Source organism: Taudactylus pleione, unplaced genomic scaffold, assembly GCF_031769625.1.
Source record: "Taudactylus pleione unplaced genomic scaffold, aTauple2 ptg000037l, whole genome shotgun sequence".
Lineage (NCBI taxonomy): Eukaryota > Metazoa > Chordata > Amphibia > Anura > Myobatrachidae > Taudactylus > Taudactylus pleione.
This window is the reverse complement of record NW_028284439.1, coordinates 7,135,773-7,162,736: the sequence shown is the minus strand read 5'-3', so window position 1 is coordinate 7,162,736 and position 26,964 is coordinate 7,135,773. Positions and strand designations below refer to the sequence as shown.

General features: G+C 44.5%; 2 protein-coding genes across 3 annotated transcripts in view; one reads left to right on the top strand and one right to left on the bottom strand.

Moving 5' to 3' along the window:
- The window catches only part of LOC148538713 (uncharacterized), a 55,903-nt gene extending 44,411 nt beyond the window's left edge, over positions 1 to 11,492 (bottom strand). The window contains exons 1-2 of the mRNA XM_088452317.1: positions 11,448 to 11,492; positions 6,958 to 7,108 (exon numbers count right to left, since the gene is read on the bottom strand). Coding sequence (XP_088308443.1) covers positions 6,958 to 7,108; positions 11,448 to 11,458 — 162 coding nt within the window. The 5' untranslated portion in view covers positions 11,459 to 11,492. The remainder of the gene's footprint in view (positions 1 to 6,957; positions 7,109 to 11,447) is intronic.
- A 3,995-nt stretch (positions 11,493 to 15,487) lies between these two features.
- LOC148538712 (transient receptor potential cation channel subfamily V member 6-like) overlaps positions 15,488 to 26,964 on the top strand; it is a 128,786-nt gene continuing 117,309 nt past the window's right edge. For both annotated transcript variants that reach the window (XM_088452366.1, XM_088452367.1), the window contains exon 1: positions 15,488 to 15,596. In XM_088452366.1, coding sequence (XP_088308492.1) covers positions 15,520 to 15,596 — 77 coding nt within the window. In that variant the 5' untranslated portion in view covers positions 15,488 to 15,519. The remainder of the gene's footprint in view (positions 15,597 to 26,964) is intronic.

Genomic DNA, 26,964 nt, shown 5'->3' with positions numbered 1-26,964 from the left:
TTATGACACAGGTGCACGCTTGGCACTACTTTGTTGATGCACGTGCGGCTACTGCGCACACAATTCACAAACACAGAAAATAATTTTTTTTTTGGTTTGGACTGGAGTGTACTTTCGGGGGTTACAGCACCCTTAACGGTCAAGCCAGCCGGCCCTTTACTTATGACACAGGCGCACGCTTGGCACTACTTTGTTGATGCACGTGCGGCTACTGCGCACACAATTCACAAACACAGAAAATAATTTTTTTTTTGGTTTGGACTGGAGTGTACTTTCGGGGGTTACAGCACCCTTAACGGTCAAGCCAGCCGGCCCTTTACTTATGACACAGGCGCACGCTTGGCACTACTTTGTTGATGCACGTGCAGCTACTGCGCACACAATTCACAAACACAGAAAATAATTTTTTTTTGGTTTGGACTGGAGTGTACTTTCGGGGGTTACAGCACCCTTTAACGGTCAAGCCAGCCGGCCCTTTACTTATGACACAGGCGCACGCTTGGCACTACTTTGTTGATGCACGTGCGGCTACTGCGCACACAATTCACAAACACAGAAAATAATTTTTTTTTGGTTTGGACTGGAGTGTACTTTCGGGGGTTACAGCACCCTTTAACGGTCAAGCCAGCCGGCCCTTTACTTATGACACAGGCGCACGCTTGGCACTACTTTGTTGATGCACGTGCGGCTACTGCGCACACAATTCACAAACACAGAAAATATATTATTTTTTTAGCACTTGGGGGGAGCACCCCTGATGGACAGAGCACCCCCTGGACAACACTACAGCACTCCTTTAGGACTGGGACACTGCACAGGACTTTGGAGTGGACACAGCCCCTATGGAGAACTGACTGCACAACACAGTCCAGCCAGCCCCTATGGACTTTGAAGTAGTGGACACAGCCCCTATTAACAACAGCAGCACAGCATAACACAGCCAGCCCCTATGGACTTTGAAGTAGTGGACAACAGCAGCACTACACTACACTACACTACACAGCCCTAACTCCCACCCTCCCTCTTCACTGTCCACAGCCGAGTGAGAAAATGGCGCCGACGCGGGTACCTTATATAGGATCCAAAACCCGCGAGACTCGGAAGGCGGGATGATGACGTTTTGCCTCGATTTCAGATCCGAGTCAGGCGGGAAAAGTCGAGCCTGACTCGGATCGGACTCGGATCGGGGGGGCTCGGGGGGGTTCGGATTTTGTGTTGCCTGTTTACTTATGCCATTTTTTTTTGCTAGATTTCTGTTGGATGGCCGATGGGGGGGGGTTCATTAGTTAGTGTCCACACTTGCCTGCATCTCTGTATAAGTATCATTATCTAGGCTGGAGGGTGCTTTTTTTTAAAAGTGCTAAATTGGAGATAAACAGTAGGAGAATACTCTAAGTTCCATCTATCAACAAACCACTCATTATTAGGACAAACTTGCAACAAAAAATTGTACTTCAAAAACTCATCACAACAAACCTCTGCTATCTACATATCCAGGACTGTTACAACTGGACTCCCTGTGCCGTCACGGCAAGCACTCAATCACTTCTCTTGCCATTAATAATGCTGGCCTTCTGATTTTCAAATGCATCTCAATGCATACCGTACTTGTCCCATGTCAGTTTGCCTCTTTCAACTTGGAAATACTGTTTTTTTTTTATCTTAGCTCTCTTTCCTAGCCTCATATCCTTTTATCTGCTTACAGTCTACGTTATTATTCAAATTCTACACACAATAGATCCCCACTTTTAATCCACTCAATAACAAACTTGTGTTAAGTGCGTACATATTTACCAACACTGTTCTTTCACTTGTATTTCTACAGATCTCTTGCATTCATATTTAATTTATATTTCCAATTTTCATCCCTCTAGTTTACTTATCAACACCATGACAAGGTTTTCTTCAACTCCCTCCTTCACTCAGTCTCTACCTAATCCTCTGTTCTGCCCCCTGCTTCCACCTTTATCATTTCCCCCTGTCTCTTCTACCTCCTCCTCCCCTTCTCCCCCCTCCTCTGTCTCTCATTACTCCACTTTCATCCTGTTCTACCCCGCTTTGTCCTACTACCCCACCACTAATCCCTCCTCCTACACTCTTCTCCCTGTCACTTCACCCTACTGCCATCCATTTCTCCCTCCCTGCCCACCTCCTACAGGTTCCCTCTCTAGCTCAGGTGCCTGCACCATTGCTAAACTCTATTCATATAGGTCCCCCAAAATTAATCTCACCTCCACGCTACAGCAACCCTTCTAATCTTATTCACATCTCCCCACAAACGCTAACGCTATCCCTCTATCCTGTGCCCTCTGGAATGCTAGGTCAGTCTGTAACAAACTGATCCCCACCCATGACCTTTTCATATCCAACTCCCTACATCTTCTAGCCATTACTGAAACCTGAATTTCACCCTCTGATACCACATCTCCTGCTGCTCTCTCCTCTGGGGGCCTCACCTTCTCCCACACCTCTCGGCCTGGGGGTCGCCAAGGTGGTGGTGTTGGGGTCCTTCTATCCACCAGTTATTCCTACCAGCTAATACCCTCTGAACCATCCCTTACATTCCCCACTTTTGAGGTTCATGCTATATGCCTCTCCCAACTAGTAAACCTCAGAGTAGCTGTCATTTACCATCCCCCTGGCCCTCCCTCCAAATTCCTTGACAATTTCGCTTCCGGGCTCCCTCACTTTCTCTCCTCAGATCTTCCCTACATTATCCTAGGTGATTTTAATATTCCAATTGACACTCCCACAGAATCCTCTGCCAATAAACTTCTTACCCTAACCTCTTCATTTGGTTTTAGCCAATGGACCTCATCACCCTCCCATGTGAGTGGGCACTCACTTGATCTGGTCTTTATTCACCGTTGTGATATTTTTGATTACTCCAACTCCCCATTCCCCCTCTCTGACCATCACCTTCTCTCTTTTAACTTATCCCTCTCTCATTCCCTACCTCCTAAGGCTACTATTACTAAGCATAACATTGAGGCTATTGACACTGTTGCTTTTCCCTTCCTGCTGGACTCTCTTCTTTGCCCTATACTTTCTCTCTCCTGTCCTGAACAAGCCACTTCCCTGTACAATGCCTCCCTTACTTCTGCTCTTGACTCTGTTGCTCTGGCAATAACTACTCACCCTCGCAGATCCACACCACAACCCTGGCATTCCAAATACACCTGATACCTGTAAAAGTGCTCATGAATTGCCGAGCGTCAGTGGAGGAAATCACGCTTTAGGGCTGACTTCCTCCATTTCAAATGTATTCTCTCATCCTGCAGTGCTGCCCTGTCACTCTCCAAACAATCATATTTCAAGAACCTCATCTCCTCCCAGTCCTCAAACCCCTGGCATTACTATGCCACTTTTAACTCCCTCCTCTACCCTTCCCCTCCTCGCTCTCTGCCCTTGACTTTGCCACCTACTTTACATCTAAAATTGACTCCATATGCGAGGACATCATATCCCATCAGAACCTCAACACTCCTGCCCCTCCATTCCCAGACCACCCCTCCCCATCTGTCTCACCAACTATGACATCCTTCTCCCCTGTTTCTGGAGAGGAAGTCATGGCCCTCATCCGGTCCTCCCCTCCTTCCACCTCCCCCCTTGACCCTATCCCTTTCCGTTTCCTCTGTTACCTGTCTCCTTCTGCCTGTTCCCATCTTGCCCACCTCCTCAATTCCTCCCTATCATCTGGCACTGTCCCTTCTGCATTCAAACATGCCCTTGTCTCCTCCATTTTTAAAAAACCTACCCTTGTTCCTAACGTAATCTCCAACTACCGACCCATCTCTCTCCTACCTTTTGCTTCCAAACTCCTTGAGCATATTGTTTACAACCGTCTTACCACCTTTCTTTCCTTCCACTCTTTCCTTGACTCATTTCAATGTGGCTTCCGTTCTCTCCACTCCACTGAAACTGCCCTCACGAAAGTATGCAATGACCTCCTTGCTGCCAAATCCAAGGGGCACCACTCTCTGCTCATTCTCCTTAATCTGTCTGCTGCATTTAACACTGTAGACCACCCTCTCCTCCTGAAATCCTTCACTCTCTTGGTCTACTTGACACTGCCCTCTCCTGGCTGTCCTCCTACCTCTCTGATCATTTCTTCTCTGTCTCCTCTCATGACTCATCTTCCCCCACACTTCCACTAACAGTAGGAGTTCCCCAAGGTTATGTTCTTGGACCACTCCTATTCTCCCTATATACGTCCTCTTTAGGTGAACTCATCAACTCTTTTGACCTCCAATATCATTTCTATGCTGATACTCAAATCTACCTTTCCACCCATGAACTCTCCCCCTTGCTCCTTACTCGTATCTCCAACTGTCTCTCTGCTATCTCTTCCTGAATGTCCCAGCGCTTTCTTAAACTTAACATGCTAAGACTGAGCTGATCATCTTCCCACCCTCTTCCATTACCTCACTTCCCACAATTTCATTATCTATTGATGGCACAACTATCTCCTATTACCCCACAGTGCGCTGTCTTGGAGTTACCCTAGACTCCTACCACTCCTTTAAACCACACATTCAGCACCTCTCGCAGCCCTGCCATTTCCACCTAAAAAATATTTCCAGGATTAGACCGATCCTCACCCTGGATGCTACTAAAACCCTCACCCACTCGCTTGTTATCTGCAGATTAGACTACTGTAACCTTCTCCTCGCTGACCTCCCAGTCTCCCACCTCTCTCCACTACAATTGGTCCTCAATGCTGCTGCTCATCTCATCTGCCTCTCCAGACATTCTACTTCTGCTTCCCCTTTCCTTCTAGCCCTACACTGGCTCCCCTTCCCCTTCAGATGCAAATTCAAGGTTCTTACACTCACCTACAAAGCCCTCACCAAATCCTCTCCCACTTTAATTTCTGACCTCATCTCCCTTCACACCCCCACCTGTCCACTTCGCTCAACAAATGCATGCCGCCTCTCTTGCCAACTGATTACTTCCTCCCACTCCCGCCTTCAAGATTTTGTCTGTGCTGCTCCCTTTGGAACTCTCTGCCTCTCCACCTCTCTACAAATCTTCAGACAGGCTTTCAAGACCCACTACTTCATCAAGCCTTCCAGCTCTCATCCTAACCCACTACATGCTCTTTCCTCCCTATCTACCCTTTCTGTGTCACGCCTGTCTGTCCGCCCCTTCCCTTTAGAATGTAAGCTTGCACGAGCAGGGACCTCTTCCCTCATGTGCTCTCTTTACATTTTCTTCTACTCCTTACTCCCCACAAGGGCACCTAACACTTGACTGCTAACTCCCGGCTGCTTATTGTGAGTGCTATAATCGCTATTGCAGCAATGTATATAAACCATGTCCTTGTCCTGGATTGTAATGTACTACTAAATTAGTAGATATTATCCTATCCATTGATTGTTTGAGACATGTTATCTCTTTTAGTTTAAAACAGTGAATTGATAGCTTTACTTCTGTCAAAGCTTTGGCAGTCTGCTCTACATCATTCACAACACAGAACCCTGATGATACACTGACCAGTGTCACCTTTTCAATCCAGACATGGGACAGCTTTGTCTTGGAACTGTGATACTAGAGATTTGTGAATTCAAGTTTTCTTATACATGTCTGCTAATGAAAGAGTGACTTTACACTGCATTACAGGACATTAAAGTGCTAGTAGATGGGTATTCTAAAATATACATTTAGAAAAATATTCCCATTCTCCTGCACCTTGAACAAATTGACCCAAGAATTATAATACTGTCTCTCACATAAAACTTTCAAAGGCCCTGTCCGAAGCGACAGCGGGGACTAAGGGTACACCCGTACCGGCAGGCCCGGCGACAGGGGGGGACTAAGGTTACACCCATTAGTCACCACCGGAGGGTGGTTAGGGATAGGCACCACCCCGGGAGGGTTAGGTTTAGGGTGCCGGAAAGGGGGGTTAGGCTTAGGCACCACCGGGGGGAAATTAGGGTTAGGTTCCCCCAGGGGGGGTTAGGGTTAGGCTCCACCGGGGGAGGGTTAGGGGGGAGAGGGGGAGGGTTAGAGTACTTACCAGCCCCTGTCTGGATATTAAAGATCGGGATCGCGCTGTCGGCCTTCTGACCGCTGGCATCCTGTCCAGCGGTATATCATACCGATTCCATCACACATGCAGTCGGAGCTGGTGGTGAAAAGGTGGGGCCCCCAGAGACATCAGTGTACTGGGCCCCGAGATTTCTGTTACCGGCACTGGTCCTAAGTCCCTAATTGGGATCTGCCACTGGAATCTATTACCACTAGGGGGGGTGGGGGGTTGATAATTCTGGGGATCTTTTGTCACTGGGAAGGGGCTATTCTACTGGGGAGTTGAAGGTGATTTTATAATGGGGCCCAAAGACACAAGTGGGAGCGGGTGTAAAACAACAATTAGGTATATTTTTGAAAAATCAAATATTTAACTATGTTTTTAAAAATACATTCTAAACTTCATTAAATTAAAAAAAAAAAAAACATTTCTGACCAAATATTTTGTCAGTTAAGTGGTTAAAATAAGAAACGTTTGGAAAAGGGTTAGTGCAAAATGTCATCATATTGTAGAGGTCAGAGGATCTGTCTAATGACGTTACTCAGAGCCGTAACTAGACTTTTTGGTGTCCTGTGTCAGAGAGCGTATTTGCGCCCCCTCTCCCCCATTTTAAATATAAGATAGTGCACCAGAAAAAGGGCCATGGCCTTATGGGGAACGGCCAGGGAAGAGATAGGGGAGGCCAGGAGATGCTGGGGATAAAAGAGAAAGCTACAAGTGAGAATGATAATAAACAGGTCCAAACAGCGCCCCCTGCCCTGTGGTGCCCTGTGCCAAGGCACTGGTCACACTACCCTAGTTACAGCCTTGATGTTACTATGCTGCTTTCAAAAGATTAAAGCAACAAAGTATAGACATCTACTTTGTTATACAGTAAGTACATCCCTAATAGCTAAACAGGCTAATAATCATGAGGAAACACTCACAGGAGACGAGATGCCGGAATCACTGCTTTGCTGCAGTGTTCTTCTGTAGCTTGGCAAAACTGGTAAAGATGTGTTGGTTTCGCTTAGATCAGAGCAGTGCGATGAATAGGATTTGGAAAAGCTGTTACTGCTGGTGTTCACACCTGAGGAGCTGAGGAGATAACATTATAGACAGAGCATGGAAATTACAAGCTTTGCTTCATTTCAGCATTATAGTCCTAGTACACAGATTTCTCTGGCAAACAGATGTCAGTCCTTTGCTAATGCATAATAATATCTCATTTCCGAAGCACTTCTTTTGAAAAGTTATGTTTGAGCTGCTGATGAATATAGTGGCTGACACCTGCATTACTTGTATGTGCAATGCTATATTATACTTTACAGTAACAGAATGGAGAATAGAATGTTCATAATAGAAGGAGCTTGTGTATGCAAACAACTATGTTCTATCCAGATTGGGGGGGTCTATTTACTAAGCAGTGTTAGGAGACACAGTGAAAACTGATAAGGTGCCAGCCAATCAGCTCCCAACTGTCGTCTCACAGGCTGTGTTTGAAAAATGACAGTTGGGAGCTGATTGGCTGGCACCTTATCACTTTCTTATCACTTTTCACTCTGTCTCCTAACACTGCTTAGTAAATAGACCCCATGTGTTCTAATGCAGGAGAGACAGAGGGGCCCTATTCTTTATTGTAGCATATTGTGGGAATAAGGATTTATTTTCAGGCAATATGGGGGTATTTATCAAAGCAGGGAGAAATAAATTGCCAACCAATCAGCTCCTAACTATCATTTTATAAACACAGCCTGCAAAATGTAAACTGGAAGCTGATTGGTTCGTATTTTCTCTCACAGTGTTCTCTCTCTCCCAACTTTGATAGATACACCCCTTAGTCTTTATGCCCGGACAGCTGCTTCGATAAGTAGTTAAAACTTTTACTTTCAAAAGTTTAACCCATTGGGTTCTGTCCTGTCTGAATTCCTGCACATAGATACGTGACACTAAGCCATGCATACGCACTATAAAAGCCAAAGGGAACACAGGGATCTGAAAAGATCTCTCTTCAGACTTCAATAGCTATTGCAAACAGCGCGTTAATGCATTTTAAGATTATTAGCTATCTGAGACAAGCTCCGGAAAGTTTTAATTTTCGGAGACTGATATCCGGTGCATTACAGACTTTAGAAATTAATTTTAAGAAAATTATGCCGAAACTGATGTTTCCACATGATTAATGGAGACAGAATGCTTAATAAATATGCCTCAGAGAGCACATTAAGGGTTCTATTTACAGTTAGGAACAAAGCCTGCTATACTGCACTGGTCCCAAACTGTCTTGTATCATGGTGCTCTAGAGTATCAGCATTAGTCACGACACCACTAAGCCAAAAGTTTCTTATTGAGAAATTCAGAAAATGATTAAACAGAGTAGATTGTGCTTACAAGTAATCCTTAGGATTAGTCATGTGGTGGTGGACAAACTTCTGTTTGTCCACATATTTTATGATTGCTACTGGTTTTGCCCATCACATTGTCCATAAATAATTTTATTTGGTCCTGAACCTCCAACCTGTGGCACCCCTGTAAGGGCCCTGTGGCACCACAGGGTACCACGGCACCCAGTTTGGTAACCACTGAGTTATAGGATGCAAACCATGGTGCAATGCAAGGGGGACATTGTTTTTTTCAGGCATATACTGTACAGTATTGTCACATTGTGATTTAGAGTTGAGTTAAGATGGGCTCTCTCCCCCAAATCTAAAGGGCCTATTCAATCAGTTGGAAGCAGTTCCCGGAGGGACTTCCTGCAGTTTTGCAGATGTGTCTCTGTAGCGAATTCTGCTCGCAGTCTAGAGGGTACCATAATTGCTCTCATAAATTAATCTGCCCCTAAATGTGTTCACACATTAGTGCAACTTTGTTTTACCAAGATGCAAAATTGCTCCTTCAGGCTACACTTAAGCTGGGTACACACTATACAATATACTGGCCGCGATTGATCGCAAGAACCATCATATAGTGTGTACCCCCAATTCATTGTTTGATGAACTGGGTTGTCGCATCTTACAATCTAATGTGCTGCACATCAGATGGCATGATATCATGAATGATGTGGTGTTGTTACATTAAGCATACAACAATATATTGCATCGTTATATGGCGGTTCGTGCAGTGTGTTTGGCAATGCAATATTTTTATGTAATGGCCTGGAGTTGTAGCTCCATCAGCCCATTGTTAATCTCAGATGTTAAATGCGCCCTGTGCCTGCATGCGCCCTTAGCGCCCGACATCATCATGTCAAGCGGAGGGGATGGGGATGGCAACAGCAGTAAGTGCAGACTGACTGGAGCATCCTGAGGTTTCTCTAATCAGCGGCACAGGCTGCAGGGTGCCTGTCTGGAGCATCTAAAGGATTCTCCGGCCGCGCTGCAGCAATGATCCTGGCTGCAGTTGTTGTTCCAGGTACCCTGCTAGCCAGGACCAAGGACCATGGGGCAGCGACGATGCCGCCCACAGATCCCTGCGCTCTGTGCAGAGGAACCCATCGCACACCCCTAGTTACAGCCCTGGTTAATAGGGTGCTTGTGCAGAGTGCAATGCAGCATCCCATGTGTAGGTTGCCTCATCAGCCATGCTAATGAGGCAACCTATGCAGGCTTTAAGTACTCAGGCGGACTGCTAATATTTTCTATTAAGCCCAAGTGTGCCGAGTGGGGGGTACTAATTGCAGTATTTGGATTTTATATGATGTCCAGTTTTAAATGACTGATCTAAATTTCCTAGCCTGAAACTATTATTGCAGGTCTGCAATGATCAGTGTACATTTGTCCGAAATGGTATGCAGTCGGCATCCCGACTGTCCAATCCCTGCAAGGGTCTAATGACAGGCGTTGAAATTCCGACGCCTGTTATTTTACCTACGCCGGGAGCCCGACATCCCGATCAAAGGTAAGCTGGGCGCCGGGCGTGGACAGCCGTGGGGGGTTGGGTTAGGTTAGGGGCTCCCGGGGGGGACTTAGGGTTAGACAGCCCCCCCAAGAGGGTTAGGCTAGGGGAAGGGGGGGGTTAGGGTTAGGAACCCCCAGGGAGACAGGTTTAAGCTGCGGGGAAGGGGGGTTAGGTTTAGGCACTTAGAGAGAGGTTAGGGTTAGGCATCGCTAAGAGAGGGTTAGTGTTAGAGGGGGGTTAGGGTTAGGCACTTGGGGGGGAGGTTAGGGTTAGGCATCCCTAAGGGAGGGTTAGGCACTTGGGGGGGAGGTTAGGGTTAGGCATCGCTAAGAGAGGGTTAGGGTTAGAGGGGGGTTAGGGTTAGGCACTTGGGGGGGAGGTTAGGGTTAGGCATCCCTAAGGGAGGGTTAGGATTAGTGGGGGGTTAGGTTAGTTTATACTTACCTTAGCTGCTGTCGGGATCTTCACTGGTGCCGGTCTTCCAGGATCGGGATTTGAATCATACTGATCCGGTCGAAAATATCTGCAAATTCTCTGCAGCGCAGTCATCAACATTTGCATTTCTTATGTGTCCTACTTTAAATAGCAGATGCCCCTTTTATTGTAGCTTTAACCTTCCCATGTATTGTGACTTATACTGGATGGTGCCATCATGTCATAAACTACTTTCAGCTCTAGAGAATACAGAACATTCACACTACAGGAACACAATAGTTTCAGTGCTGTACTGCAACATGCATTTTTCATAAGTGTCCTCTTTTAAAGTGCAGCCTACTAACCTATGCAAACAATGCGATCTTCGAGATTATGGTTGCAAAAGAAACCACAGGACGGGGACTGTTAATTCATTTTTAAAAGCCATCAGCTCTAAATATATACTTTATAGCAGATGGCTGCCTGTGTGAGGAATTATACGGCACAATTCCTCATTCATTGCTTTTACATGCAGGATAGACTTTGCTACAAGTAATAGTGACTGCATTCAGGAATTATACAATTATAGCCCAATGTACAGTGCTGAGGTACATTTAATGTAACATTATACAATGTGCAGGTTTTATTATAGACATTTAATATTACATTATTTCGAGGCCATTGTGAATGAGATGTAATGGGATTGCATAGCTCAAAATGATAACATTGTATTTTTACCTTCAAGAGAGCAATTAGTGGTAATTAGGGAATAATGCTACATGCAGGGCCAAGCAGTACAAAATAGATTTAGCTGTACAATAATAACGATAAAAACTTAATACCAATTACTTTTAAATGGCACTTGACTCCAACAAATAATTTCAACTAGTCCCAAGCTTGTTTAAATCTTTTAATATAAGAAATCCTCCTAAATAAGCTAGCATCAAAGTATCAGGTTAATTAAGTTAGAACATTCAGTTAAGAAGTATTTATTTGCTGCACATTTCAATTAGCTGTTTAGGTCTGTGTACACTTTTGAAAAAAGACACTTAATCCTGTAACAGTAGCCTGCTGGGCTTCCTAACTGATAGTAGGCAGAATACAATAATTTCTCATGCTGTCTCACCTTTCTGACATGTTTTCATGTGGTCACTTTGTCACTATAGATGTGACATTCATTTGCAGGATTCTGTTCTGCGTGCTCACCATGGCGTACCCTCTCCTGCCGGCATTATGCAGTGACAGTGGGATGTTTAGGAGCACTCCATGGATCCGGTTTCCACAGAGACAATACCTGTTACCTGGTAACGTTCCGTCATTTCCGCTTCCCAGAGATCCATGTGCATTCTTACTGAAGTTGGTCATTCTGCAGTCATTGCTGATATGTGATCATTGCAATTTTTATATGTTTTAAAAAAGGTGCTTGTGTTATATAAAAAAATTAAATAAAGAAAAAATATATTCTGCACATCCATATTTTAAATAATTCCCTATATGGGCTTTATAACGAGGAATAGTCATTTCTGGACTCCTGGCATAAACGGCAATTGGTGGTGTTACTATAGCAACCAACCAGATTCTACCTTTCATTATATAGAATATACTAAATAAAATAACTAGAAGTTGATTAGTTGCTATTGCTAACTTCTCCACTTGATACATCTCCTCCTGAGGCCTTTATTTTCACACTTCCAAAAACATTTACACTGTGGTAAACTTACTAACTCATGTTGCCATTGACAGTAGTTATAGAGGTACTTCTTGCAGTATATTTGCAAAAGAACAATTAAGAGGGTATGCAGTCGGGAAGCCGGCGGATGTAATCCCGGCTTCCCGACTGCTTTATCCCGGCGAGGGTTAAATGACAGGCGTCTAAATCTAGACGTCTGTCATTTTACCGACGCTGGGAGACCGGCGCCCGGCATCCCGATCGAAGTGGGGGGGGGGAGAGGGTTAGGTTTAGGGCTCCCGGGGGGGATTTAGGGTTAGACACCCCCTGGGAGGTAAGGGTTAGGCTAGGGAAAGGGAGGGTTAGGGTTAGGCACCCCCGGGGGTGACTTGGGTTTAGGCGGCGGGGAAGGGGGGGTTAGGTTTAGGCACTTAGAGGGGGATTAGGGTTAGGCACTGGGGGGAAGGTTACGGTTAGGCAAGCCTAAGGAGGGTAAGGGGGGAAAGTTAGGTTAGTAAATACTTACCTGGGGACAATCTGGATTTTCACCCGTGTCGGGCAGCCGCTGTCGGGATTTGAACTTGCGTCCGGCGTTAATTCATACCGATTCCATTAAGAGAGGGAAATAGCTAAGATTATTAATTATGATTAAATATAATAATAGCCCCAAGGATTAACAAACAGAATATCCATGGGAGAGATATATTGTGGGTAAACAGTGTGGTGTATCTGACGAAAGATGTAAAATAAAACATCTGAAACATTGATCATACAAAAACGTCTTGTCTTAATCCGAGGAGTGCCACCCCAACAGCCTTGCTATAGATATATAAAGTTCATTGGTCTGTTTGTTTGTCCTGTTATGCATTGCGACACCTCTGCACTGACTGGGATGTAACCACCGCAAAATGGTCCAGTTGGATCCAGGTTTTAGGGGGGTTAGGGTCTCGGTCGGACCTCCCGTTGGTGTAAACTGGGCAGAACTTTGACTCGGAGAGCCTGTTCTGAGCCTTCCACTGGATGGATTTGGACGAAAACTTCACAGATTGGTAACATTGGATCCCAGAAGACATACTAGGGGGTTGAGGTCCCAGTCGGATTTCTCGTTGGTGTACACTGGTTTACCCGGGGATGCTGGGCAGAACTTTGACCTTGGGAGCCTGTTCTGGGTTTTCCACTGGATGGGATTGGATGAAAACATCACAGAGGGGTGGCAATTGGTCTGGGATGCCTAATGGAGAGGTCAGGGTCTCAGTCGGACCTCATGGCAGAGTGCACTGGGCAGAACTTTGACCCAAGTAGCCTGTTCTGGTTTTTCCACTGGATGGATTTGGACAACATCACATAACTTGGATGAAAACTTCACAGAGTGGTAACATTGGATCCCAGAAGACATACTAGAGGGTTGAGGTCCTGGTCGGACCTCCCATTGGTGTACACTGGGCAGAACTTTGACCTGGGGAGCCTGTTCTGGGCCTTCCACTGGATGGATTAGGATGAAAACATCACAGAGGTGTGGTAATTGGTCTGGGATGCCTAATGGAGTGGTTGGGGTCCCGGTTGGATCTCACGGTGGAGTGCGCTGCGCACAACTTTGACGCAGGGAGCCTGTTCTGGGCCTTCCACTGGATGGACTTGGACGACATCACATAAAAACCTTAATAAATTGAAGATTTAAACCTGGGCGACATTGAGTACTTCAGCTAGCATATATACAGTATATATATATATAGTTTTTTATATATACATGGTTTGGGCGTGTGTTCACGCTCTGATACTGTATATGTGGAGCATGACCAAGCCCATCTGCCTCCCCAGACATACATTGGCCGACCCTGGTTGTACACATGCCTCTCCAGGCTAGGTAGCACAGAAAAAACTCTGGCCCAGTCCTGGACACACACTGACTGGGCCAGGCACAGAAAATATACAGCCCCGCAGGTGCAGGAGGTAGCATTATATTATAGGTCACATAGTTGCACGTTGGTTCGTCCATGCACCATGATGCAGCACTGAGGTGACTCAGTGAGTCACTGATGCAGGCTGCTGTGTGCCAACACAGTACCATGGCTGTGGGGTGAGGGAGGGGCCAAGTTCCAAACCACTGGCCTGGACTCTCTGGAGGTACTTTCTAGCCTGGAGGCACTCACTGATTTGGATACACTCACTGGTCTGGAGGCTGGAACAGAGCAATGTGTGTTTATTTTTCACTGTGGGGGACAATATGTGTGTTTTTTTCTGTGGGGGCTAATAGTTGTGTTTTTTTTTCCTGTGATTGGATTGAGGGGAGGGGTTCTCTCACAGGGTCTCAATCAGACCGGCTCGCAAGCACTTGAGCTTGATGTTGGGCTCTGCGTACGCGCGGCAGCTGCACTGCGCGTGCGCAAGCCCCAGAGCAAGAGAGAAATTCAAGCGCTCCGGGGCTCACTACAAAATGGGCGGCTGTCGATGGTGAACGACAGCTCAACCCGTTTTGTAGGCGTGGCAGGGGGGTGGCTTCACAAACTGAGACATTCCCAAATGAACACCTGCCATTTGTGGGCGGCCCCACTGACATCAGCGGTGATGTCAGTGGGAGAGCTTCCGGCTCTATTAGAGCCGGAAGCTCTCTGGGGCTTGCGGCAGATGAGACCCTACCACAAGGGTGTCTTCGCAAGCCCCGATGGTCGCGATTGTTTTGACCATCGCGACCATTTTGCAAGCAGCTCTGAATGAGGTCCACAGTGTGCTAGTAGACCTGGGGATGGCCCTGGGTACAACTTGGACATTTTTACAAGTATGGGAACCCTCTCTCTCGCCCTCTAAATCATTTTAAATCTTAATGAAATTTTAATTTCTAATTCTATATCCCCATTTCAGTTAGTTTGTCTTTTTATTATTGTATGCTTGCTATATGATTTATGTATATTTATGTACTTCCTTAGTTTGTATGTGTGTTATTTACAAAACTATACAACACTCTTCCTTTGAAAAACTTAAATAGAAGAATATAATAACAAAATAATTATTGATTTCTCAAAAATTACATATGACAAATCAAACATCAAAGCATATGACAGTGGGAAATGGCAGGTATTATTGTAAGCTATGTGCTAGGTTAGTTATGAATAATCATAATGACTACAGCGATCAGATCCAGAGAACTCTAGAAGGAAGCCACATATCGGTGACGCGCTGTTGTGCTGTGTATAAGATAAATAGCATACATAACCTGGAGGCTCTATGTACACAAATAATGGAACCATTCTGTTATGAATCGTTTTATTTTGGTAATTGTTTTAAAGACAGCTTGTCAAATACAGCAATATACGGATGTAGGTGTGCTGAATATACCAGTCACTATGAAATGTCAGATATCTCGTGTGTCTGTTTGCTGTACACATCATGCAGGAAGGCCGCAGGATATGTAGTTACATGACACATATCTAATGCTTTTTGGACATTCTGACTCTTAAGTAAAAGAAGAAAACTTGTTTTATTGGACAGAAACAGAGACATGAATGGAGATCCATGTCAGCACATCAGGTCCATGAGTACATTTGTCAATATGGCTCCTGGGAAATATATAATAAATATACAGAAGAATCAGAACATCAGGGACAAGAGGTAATTCAGATTATTATACGTCATATTTGTTTGTATTATTAGTTGCGGCTCCATCTGTTTTAGAACTACAATTCCCAGCTATGGTAAAACATGCTGAATGTTGTAGTTCTTTATTAGCAGATAGCCTGTGTCCAGTGGAGAGGAGGACTAAAGGACAGTCTGTATAACATAACATGATTGTAATTGTTTCCTAGAGCTTGCTGCTGTTACATTTGTAACATTTACAATTCTGCTATGTTATTGAGCTAAACATGGATGGGCTCATTGAGAATGTGGATGTACTTGCGCTCAGAACAAAGGGCCACATTTATGAACAATATACAACCCCTTTAGGATTCGCTAAAGGGGTTATGTCATCCTTTCAGTATTTAACAAACAGTGGTAATCTAAGATTACTGCTGTTTGTCACTGAATCGCAATGCGATCCCCATTTCCGGCAATGGGGACCCGGTAGCAGCCTTTCCAGCTTCAGCGAAGCCTTTCAGGCTCTGCCGGGTCCCTGCCGGGTTTCTGTGTCATGTGCAGGATCGTCTCTGGACCTTGCCAGAGCTCGCTGGAGGGTAAGTAACGATAAATACCAGTGGCATATTCGCTTGTATCACTGCGATACTAAACAAAATATTCTGCTGGTATTCAGATTTGTTGATAAATGGGGCCCATAGATAGGAAAATACACACACACATAAATAATTGTACTTACATGCATATGATTGGTCAGCTTTGTCCCAAGATTTGTTCATCTCAAAAACGGCGGCATTTGTGGCAGAGGGATATCATGTGTAATAAGTGTGTGTGTTTACATCTAACATACCAAAATGCCACCTTATCCCATTGTTCTCAATACAATTTAATAATGTAATGAAGTGTTATGTACTCAACAGAGCTTAGTGCCTTGATAATGTCATTCATAGGAAGTAATACAGTTTTGTATACAAAAGATTGGTGATAAAGAGAATGAATCAGTTCCTAGAAATAATGAATGCATTTATGCAGGATTTACAAAAAATACACTGTAATAACTGTTGTTCTCATTACTTTCTAACATGTCTCCTACAAACCCTTAAGGAGTATATATACTAAAGTGCGGGTTTTTAGAAGTGAGATGTTACCCATAGCAACCAATCAGATTCTACTTATCATTTATCTAGCACCTTCTAGAAAATAATAGCTAGAATCTGATTGGTTGCCATCGGTAACATCTCCACTTTTAAAAATCTGCACTTTAGTAAATATACCCCTCAGTGTCTTTCCTCTTGTTTACGAGACTCAATTCACACAAAGGGCTAAATGTAATAGCTTGCGATCTTCAGCCGCTGTGTGGATTTATGCAAGTCTCCCAGCCATTTTAAAGTGTCTACCATTTTGAAGGCTAAACCAGCTGATGAAGTGTGTGAGATGGATGCAAAATATCTTTGGACTGTTGTAACTGCTATAAAAATTAAAGGTGTATTAATTCCTGAAAGGTGAATATTTGTTGTATTTATTATTGTACTTAGTATACAACTCACTGCGAGTAGCAGAAGTGGATAATAAAACACTGGAGCAATTCAATATTGCTCCAGTTCGGGGACAGCTGATCTGAAAATCTGCTCTCCCCGCAATCTCTATCACCGCTGCTTCGGTAGCAGTAAATATTACCATTGCCGAGTCTGACTGGACAGTATTAGTGCATATGAGTGAACTGGCAAGATGTACTCACAGAATTTATACATATATTAGAATCCATATTGGACCTACACAAACGGGTTGTCCATATATATTTCCAAAAGGAACTGCCAAACTCTTAAGGGGACTGGTCTGTACATCTTACATTGGTTTACTATTTTGAATCATATATTGCTGTTTGACATATATTGTCAATTTTATTATATATGCATGCTTTTTCATTAAATGTAATATTTTACACCAGCCGGCTATTTATATATGTAACTGTTAAGCTGGCCATACGCGGTGCGATATGCACCGTGCGATGCAACGAGGGGTCTGACTTCTGACATATCGGGCAGTCCCCACAAACGGTGCGATCGGGTGGCCGACCACCCGATATGCTGGCTCCCCCCTCCCCCACCCGCATAGCGCTGCACGGGATCGCACATCGCCTCTGAATGAGGCCAAATGTTAAATGTGTTGAGCCCTGCTTATGTAGGTAGGAAACCATAAACACTAAAAGGCAATCTCCCAGCATTATTATAACCAGTACAATGTCCTGATTTCCACCATTTGTGATATTTTTTTATCCTTTTTTTTTACTGTACCAATATGCATGCCCTGTGCTGGTCTCACCACTTGAGCACATGTCGTCGTGCAGAGGGAGAGGGGCAAGACTGCATCCTCAGGACACTCCAAGCAACATGCACAGAGCGTCTAAAAGATACTCTAGGTCCCACTGCCACAGTGATATTAGCTGCAGGGTGCTGTTCCAGGCACCTTATTAGCCAGAAACAAGGGCTGTGTGGTAGCAACGATGCCGTTAACAGGGCGCTGTGATCTGTTCTGCAGCACTGGTCGCACATCCCTAGTGAAGGCCCTTCAGTGGGCTGTCTGCTGGGGTACAAGCATGTTTGTTAGCCCCAAACATAGGCCTTCATTCAGAGGCGGTCGCAAGAAGCGATCGCTCTCTCTGAATGAGGGCGGCCGCTTGATTTTTTAAGTGCAGCCTCCTGGTCGCTAGCTAAGCTGTGGGTTACCAACCACAGCTTAGCGACCGACCAGGGTGATGGTCGCAATGGTCAAGACCATCGCGACCATCGGGGCTTGCGAAGAGACCCTAAGGTTGGGTCTCGGCAACCGCAAGCAGCTGACATCACTGCTGATGTCAGTGTGGCCGCCCACAAAACAGCAGGCATTCCTTAAGGAACGCTTCCGTTTGTAAAACCACCCCCCCGCCCTGAATACAAAACGTGTTAAACTGTCAATCAACATCGACAGCCGGCCCTTTTGTAGTGAGCTCCGGAGCGAGAGAGTGCAGTGCAGCCACTGCGCGTGCGCAGGGCCTTAACATCGACCTGGTTGCGATAACTTGCGACCGCTCAGCGCTTGCGACCGGGTCTGAATGAGACCCATAGTCTGTAGGTGAATTATGGCATTTGCTATCACATAGAAGTATTTCTTTCAGGAGAATAGGAAAACTAATCTGGATATCACTTCATGACTGAGCTGTTGTTGTGCCTAGATAGTGCCACTTCATAACAGCAACACTTAAGGACCCAATACATCAGCAATTGATTGCAGCAATCGTGCAATTTGCAATCGATTGTGCATAAAAATCTTTCCCTTTTTCAATCGATTGCAGATTGCAGAGATGCCACAATCGATTGAAAAAGGGAAAGATTGGGGGGCGTGGCCTGACCGTTAATGGAGGAAGCCGCATCTTGTTAGAGCTCCGGGCCAGTGCAGAGGAAATCTAGCCTCTATAGCCCCATCCCGGTCAGCGGACACCTCCAGACCCTTGCTTACCTTCCCCTGGTTTGTCGCTGGCCCAGCGGGTTGCAGCTGCGGAATCGGGAGGCGCAATAGGCGCTTCCGCGGGTTGCAGCTGGCCTGCTGCCCTTTGAGCCGGGGACTGGAGCGCGCGGACTGGCGGCTGTGGACTTCCGGCGGTGGCGTCATCTCTGTGGTGTGCGCCCGACGGAGTCCTCTCTGCCGCACATCGCGTGACCCCTCTCCGGCCCTCTAGCCTCGGCTGCCCTGCTGCTGTGTCAGGGCTGGTGTCCCTGCTTCTGGGGACTCCCAGGAGACATCTTTGGGAGGAAGCCCCAGCGTTCTGAAGCCTCCGGCGGCCATCTTTGATTCTCTCCCACGCTGATGCTGCTGCTGGTTATTGCTGCCGGGATACTGGCAGTGCAACCCCTCTTGCTGACAGGATTATCTGCTGCCTGTGACTCCCTGGAGTAAGGGGAGGGTGGTGAGTCCCTGAGGGGAGATTATATTATATTGTATTTCTATATCCCACTGCTCCACCTGCTCCATTGTCACGTGACCTGTTGGCCCTTCTCTCTATGTCTGGAGCTCCTATATGACCACCTATACATATCCAGTTTATTTTTCACTAGCCTAACAGGTTCAAGCCATATCAGCTACTTAGCTTGCTCTTTCCCTGACATTTTTTATTTTTGTGCTGGTGGATATTTGCCATTTACTCTACGCTGGCTCCCTCTTGTGGTCTTCTGTGATAATTACCTCAAGTACTATTTGCAGCCACAATTAGCAAACCTTCGTGTGCTATTATATTTTCTGCCAGCCTTTCACACTCTTTTTTCTGAGGCTGAAGTTCTCCTGGATGGTGCCTCTCTGGAGTTAAAGATGTTCGCTTAATATTATCACCAAACTTGCCTGGACTATTATTGTAGAGCCCTGTGTCTCACCTTTTATACCGTAGTTTTTGTTTTTTTTGTATTATTTCACTATGTCGCAGAGAGGTAAGAAACCTCCACCATCCTCTGCAAATTTCTTCGGATCTAAATCCAAGGGTTCACAGAGTTCGTCATTACCCCCAGAATCCCCCTCCTCCCCTTGCTCATCCGAAGCTGGTATTGATCCTCAAATTCAAGCGGTTATGACTGGTTTGTTGGAGGGAGTTCAATCCGCATTCAAGCAAGAACTGTCAAAGGCTATAACAGAATTTAAATCAGAATTGACATCTCTTGGCAACAGAACGGACGCGCTGGAATCTAAATCGGACGACTTATGCCGCTCCCAAAATCGTCTTGATAAAGAACTCTCTAGACTTCATGATGAGGTGGAGACACTCAAAGAAAGACAAGAGGACCAAGAGAATCGTTCCCATCGCAACAACTTACGTATCCGTAATATAGCAGAATCAATCCTTGGTCCCTCCTTACCGTCATTTCTAAAAGACTTTTTTCAACACTTAGTTCCAGCCCTTACAAATGAAGATTGTTTATGTGATAGAGCCCATAGAGCACTCCGATCGAAGCCCTCTCCTACTCAACCTCCTAGAGACGTCATAGTTCGCCTGCACTATTTTCGTACAAAGGAACGGATCTTGTTAGCTACTCGAGACTCTCCAGTGATTCCTTTCCAAGATATGCAGTTACAAATCTTCCAGGACCTGGCTCCCTCTACTATTCAGAAACGGCGGGATCTTCAGCCAGTCACTAAGATTCTACGGCAGCATCAAATCCGATATCGCTGGGGATTCCCCTTTATGCTTCAGGTTTCAGCAAACAACACTGTACATAGTGTCAAGACTCTCACTCAAGGTCAAGATTTATTAGCCAAGCTTAATCTTCTTCCGACACCGACTTCTGATCCGGTGACTGATGCAGCCTCTCCCAAACCTCAATGCTCCCATCCTCCTTCACCGGACTGGACCAGGGTTTCCCGTCACCATGCTAAGGACTGTGACCCCACTTGAACTGTTCGGTCACTCCCTGGTGTATACTCTCTTTATATTAGGGTTTAAGCTCCCTACAATGTTCTTTTTGAATTTTGCTAGGAGGAACAGTCCTCCCCTTGTGGTTCTCTGCGACATAAATAGTTATTATTTGTATGAATATCCCGATGTTTAGATAATTTTTCTCTTTTCCCCTTGTCTTTCCCATTTTCCTTCTCCCTTCCTCTTTTTTTTTTTTTTTTTTTGTTTTGTTTCTATATACTGACACAGGTTTATGACCCCTGTTTTACAGGGATTTTTGTTTGACTTGGTTTTAGCCGATCTTATATTTAAGGGTCCAGGCAGTCCTGATTCTATTGGACGGTCCTTTCACTACCCCCCATGCTCCCTTTGATATTTTTGATTAATGTTATGTTGATTGATATTATTGCGGTCCTTGATTGGGACCCAATTTACCAGGGTTGTTACCCGAATGGGTTCTCTGTTTCTTTCCTTTTTTTGTGTGCCTTTCTTTCTCTGTGGCTCTCTTCTGTTTCTTTTTCCACTTTTTTTTTTTGTTCTTTCTGTCCCTAAGGGTGGCTCTACTTGGGCCAAATTTTTGACTTATTATATCTGTGTGTTATGTCAGTAGCACCTCTTTATATATTTTTCCATGTCTCTTAAATTGCTATCAGTTAATGTAAGCGGTCTTAATTCTCCTAAGAAACGTACTGTTCTCTTGGGGGCTTGTAGGAGGGAGAAAGCCGATGTTGCATTTCTACAAGAGACGCATCCTACGGGCCCGCATTCTCAGCTCCGAGGTAGGTGGTTTGCCCAGACCTTCTTTGCTTCAGCGAATTGTAAAAAACGTGGGGTAGCCATTTTAATTAGGCGTAATATCCCTCTTGTCCACAGGGTCGATTTCTTATAGTGATCGGTACTCTCCGTACTGAGATTTTCACTCTGGTGTCAGTGTACGCTCCTAATCAAGACCAGCCCCAATTCTTTGATTCTTTGTTTAGGCGTATTAGCAGAGTTGCGCAGGGCCATATTATTTTATGTGGGGATTTTAATACCATTATTGACCCCCTGTTAGACAGATCGAACCCGCCTTCAAACTCCTCGGGGATGTCTCTTCCTAGAGCTTCTCGTACTCTCCTGGCCTCCCTTAAACATTATGGCCTTAGTGATACCTGGCGTCTTAAACATCCTCACAGCAAAGACTATACTTGATGACTCCCTTTTACAACATCCCCCCGCTCTGCTAGAAATAAAATTGGCGATGACCCGCTATTTTGAGGAGAATACCTCCCCTGATATTTCCTCTAGTATCCTCTGGGAAGCCCATAAGGCTACTATACGGGGTTTTCTTATTTCTAAAACCTCAGCGGTTAGGAAAGCGGCTGCACAAGAAATTACTTCCCTTGAGTCACAAATTTCAGTACTATTGATTCAGCATAAAACATCCCCTAGCGCCTCCGTGCTAACCCAAATTGAGAAACTACGAGGTCAGCTTAATGCCCTTCTGTCTCGTCGCGCTGCGCTTATCTTGCAAAAACTTCGTCAACGCTTTTATGATAAATCTGACAAAATTGATTCTTTGTTAGCCAATAAACTGCGTCGCAGACAAGCATTAGGTGCGATAGACAAACTACACTCTCCGTCTTCTGGTTCTCTAACTTATGATCCTGAGGTTATGGCTGAGGAGTTTCGAACCTTTTATAGTTCCCTTTATAACTTATCAGATTCTTCTTATCCCACTTCTGCTGGAGCCGAGGGGGTGCACTCATATTTGTCCTCTACTTTCCTTCCGAGGCTCTCAGAATCCCAATTATCTACTCTCAATGACCGTATTTCAGATGAAGAGACAATAGCTGCTATTAGATCAATGCGTTCCTCTGCCGCCCCAGGCCCTGATGGATTTACAGCCCAATATTATAAACTGTTTGCAAAGGAACTTGCCCCACATCTTACATCTCTATTTAATGATATTTTGGAGGGCGCTTCTTTTGCTCCTGATACAACTCGGGCCGACATTGTAGTGTTCCCTAAACCTGATCCTACTCATTGTATTAACTATAGACCGATTTCATTATTAAACGTCGACCTGAAAATTTATGCTAAAATCCTAGCGACTCGGTTAGCTCCTTTGCTTTCTTATTTGATACATCCGGATCAGGTCGGGTTTATACCTGGACGTCAGGCATCGGACAACACCAGACGGGCCATTGATCTGATACATTCTATTCATAAAAGGAAACTTCCTTCTCTGATTTTAGCTCTTGACGCGGAGAAGGCCTTCGATCGCATCTCCTGGCCCTTCATATTCGCTGTCTTAGACAAAATGGGATTTTCAGGCAAATTTTTAGATGGCGTTGCAGCACTTTACCGTTCCCCCTCAGCACGAGTTTCGGTTAATGGTGTCTATTCCTCTAGTTTTGGAATAACTAACGGTACTCGGCAGGGTTGTCCCCTCTCTCCCTTAATATTTGCTCTTATTATGGAACCCCTAGTGGCAAAGATCCGTTGTAATAGAGCTATCTCGGGAGTATCCACTGGCCCTTCGCAATATAAAATCGCATTATATGCCGACGATATTTTAGTCTCTCTCACTGACCCAGCTCGATCCCTAAATTCACTTCTAGAGGAAATAAATTCATATTCCCAACACTCGGGTTATAAAATTAATGTCACCAAGACTGAAGTTCTTGATTTCTATATCCCTGCTACCCTAAAGCAAACACTGGAGGCCATGCTCCCTTGTACCTGGCATAAAAAAAAGATTAAATATCTTGGTGTTTTCCTAACTCATCATCTTCATCAGCTGTTTCAGGCTAACTTTCCCCGCCTTCTAGATTGTATTAAGTCTGATTTGTGTGACTGGTCCAATTATTTTATTTCTTGGATAGGTAGAATACATTCAGTTAAGATGAGCGTTCTCCCTCGGCTCTTGTATCTATTTCAGACCCTTCCGATCTACATCCCTCCATACGTGTTCAAATTCCTTCAGTACCAAACCTCATATTTCATATGGAACCGGAAACGCCCGCGGATCAGACTAAAGTTGCTTCAGCGGCCTTCCAGGGGTGGGGGTTTGGGAATTCCTGATTTTAAAAAATATTATTATGCTGCGCAGCTCTCTCATTGTGCTCAGTGGTGTAACTTCGGTGCGGGGAAGGTCTGGGTTGCTATCGAGGCCGAGGAGCTGGGACTGGCTACTGTATCCCTCCCTCTTGTGGATCCCTAAGATTCATCGTCCCCAGACAGTTTCTTCTCATCCTGTAATTTCCCGTTCTTTAGCAATTTGGGATTTAACCAATAGATGTTTTAAGTTAGCTCCGGCCCCGTCCCCTTTGATACCTCTACTTCATAATCCATCTTTTCCTCCTGGTTTATGTAAGTCATCTTTTACTGCCTGGTCATCGAGCAATATCTATTATGTAAATGATATTACTATAGATACTAATTTCCCACAATTTTCTGACTTCCGGGATAGAGCAGCGGTTCCATCCAAAGATTTTTTTCGGTTCCTACAATTAGACATTTCCACTCCAAAATTAGCTCGATTCTGATTAGCAGACCTTTGACTTCTTTTGAGTCCTTATGTTGGAGAAGACCCTCCACTAGGGGTCTTATTTCTACTATTTATTCCTTACTAGGGGAAGAAGTAAGCTCTAATCGAGACCCTCATGAGTTAGCGTGGGAACGAGATTTGGGACACCCTATAGATGCTGAGGATTGGACGGAGATATGGGACAATGCTGCCACCAGCTCTATTTGCGTCAAAATTAAAGAAAATGTTTATAAATTGCTTTACCGATGGTATTATGTACCATCGCGGCTACAAGCAATGTTTCCCGATGCTTCGGATAGATGTTGGAGGGGTTGCGGTGGAGAGGGCAGTTTTTTGCATATCTGGTGGACTTGTTCCAAACTATCTAGAATATGGCAGGAGGTTCTTGCTCTCCTCTCGCACCTCTTTGATATTACGATTCCCTCTGATCCTCGGCATTTTCTACTTCCCTTGGGTCTGCCTTCTCTGTCCCGGTGTCAGAATAGGTTATTCCGACATATAGTGTCTGCTATGACCTGCCAAATTGCAGCGGATTGGAAAAACCCTCATCCCTCTCCGAAGCAGGCAATATTATCACGCATCTGGTATATATACAAGATGGAATATATAACAGCTTTATTACGTAATACATCCAAAACCTTTGATAAAATATGGTCTCCTTGGCTGACATACCAAAATGTTTCCTCTCCATTTAACAATTAATTTTTTCCTTTTATATGTTTTCTCTAACATGTTTAATCTGAAAGAAAGTGATCCTATATGGAGTCCGCCCACCCTCTTCTCCTCTTATTTTCCTTTGTCTTTCCTAAAGTCTTTCTTTTCCTTTTTCCTCTTTATTTTTATTTATTTTTTTTCTCTCTATTTCTTAAACGGATGGCCACACCGTTGCTGCAAGATTTTTCTCTTGCTTCTGTATTCTTTCTCTTTTTTATAATGAGAAAATTTTCTACTATATCATATTATTATTCTGAAATGGTACAGTTCCCATTATAAAAGTATGTTATGTGTTAATCCTTATTTTTGAATATTGGAATGTACTGTTTTTTTTGTGATTTGCTCAATAAAAAGAGTTTACAAAAAAAAAAAAAGAAAAAGGGAAAGATTTTTATACACAATCAATTGCAAATTGCACGATTGCTGCAATCAATTGCTGATGTATGGGGGCCTTTACAGTACAAGGTGTACATTTACTAAAGTGAGAGTTTTTAGAAGTGAGTTTTAGAAAAGATGTTGCCCATAGCAACCAATCAGATCCTAGCTATTATCTTAGCTACATCACTAATGTCCTTTGTTTAAGCTTATTTTGTATTTTGTACTGTAAATGTAAAGCACTTTGAGTCCTTTAGGAGAAAAGCGCTATATAAATAAAATTATTATTATTATTATTATTATTATTATCTTCTAGAAGGTGCTAGTTTAATGTTAAGTAGAATCTGATTGGTTGCTATTGGCAACATCTCTTCTAAAACTCACTTCTAAAAACTCTCACTTTAGTATATTTACCCCCAAGTGTTTGGTGCAGCTCTAGCAGGACAGGAATGTGATTTACAGACTTGCTGTAAAGGTGGCATGCTATAACAGTGCAGCATTGAAAGTCACTTAGCTCTTCATCCATTCTACTGCTAATCTTTAACTATGGAGATTGCATATCTGACTGGTTTTATGTGCCTAATTAAAAGAAGTGTACACATAATTTAACCATCTTGTATACCTGACAAAATGTCTGCTTGGAAAGTGGGACAAATTAGACCACACTCCAATTCATCCAAACTATGGGCCTGTATCAGAGATGTACGGTGTTGCAATCGCAGCTGCGATTTTGTATGCTGCGGAGGAACCATTGTTTGTAAATAGCGTCTTCCCCTAACTACTGAGATGCCCCCCGGAGCACTCACAAACAGCACCACAGCAGCTTACACATTCGCAGCCCATATGCAGGTACCCCGATAAACGGCCATGTGAATAACCCTATGGTCACTCAGCATGGTGCCTGGACTGAAACACCGGAGCCTCCCAGCCATTCCGGGGGCATTGGAAAGTATGCCCATAGTAAAATGTCACTTCCTCCATTTTGTAGGCAACAGAAATATGGCAGTGTTTGTAAGTATGCTGGCATAATATTTATTAATACAGCAGATAGTTGTCCGCTACCAGTCATGTTTTCTACCAGCATCTGTCTACTACAGCCCCCCTGTCCAGGACATTGTGCCCAGAGTCCCGTCCATCTCTAGACCTAGTCTAATATTCTTTATTACCTGGGGTTGAAGACCTGGGGAGCATTCAAGTACCACTAACTGTATCTAACTGTATCTAGAAAGGCTGCTTACTAAAGGTAAAGACCTCATGAAGCAGTAATAAGTGTCTCATCACCACTCTACAAGTACAAGGGTTGTTCAAAAAGTAATGCCTAAATGCTCACAACTCAAATTTTATTATAGATACAGCTTTGAAAATGTGCA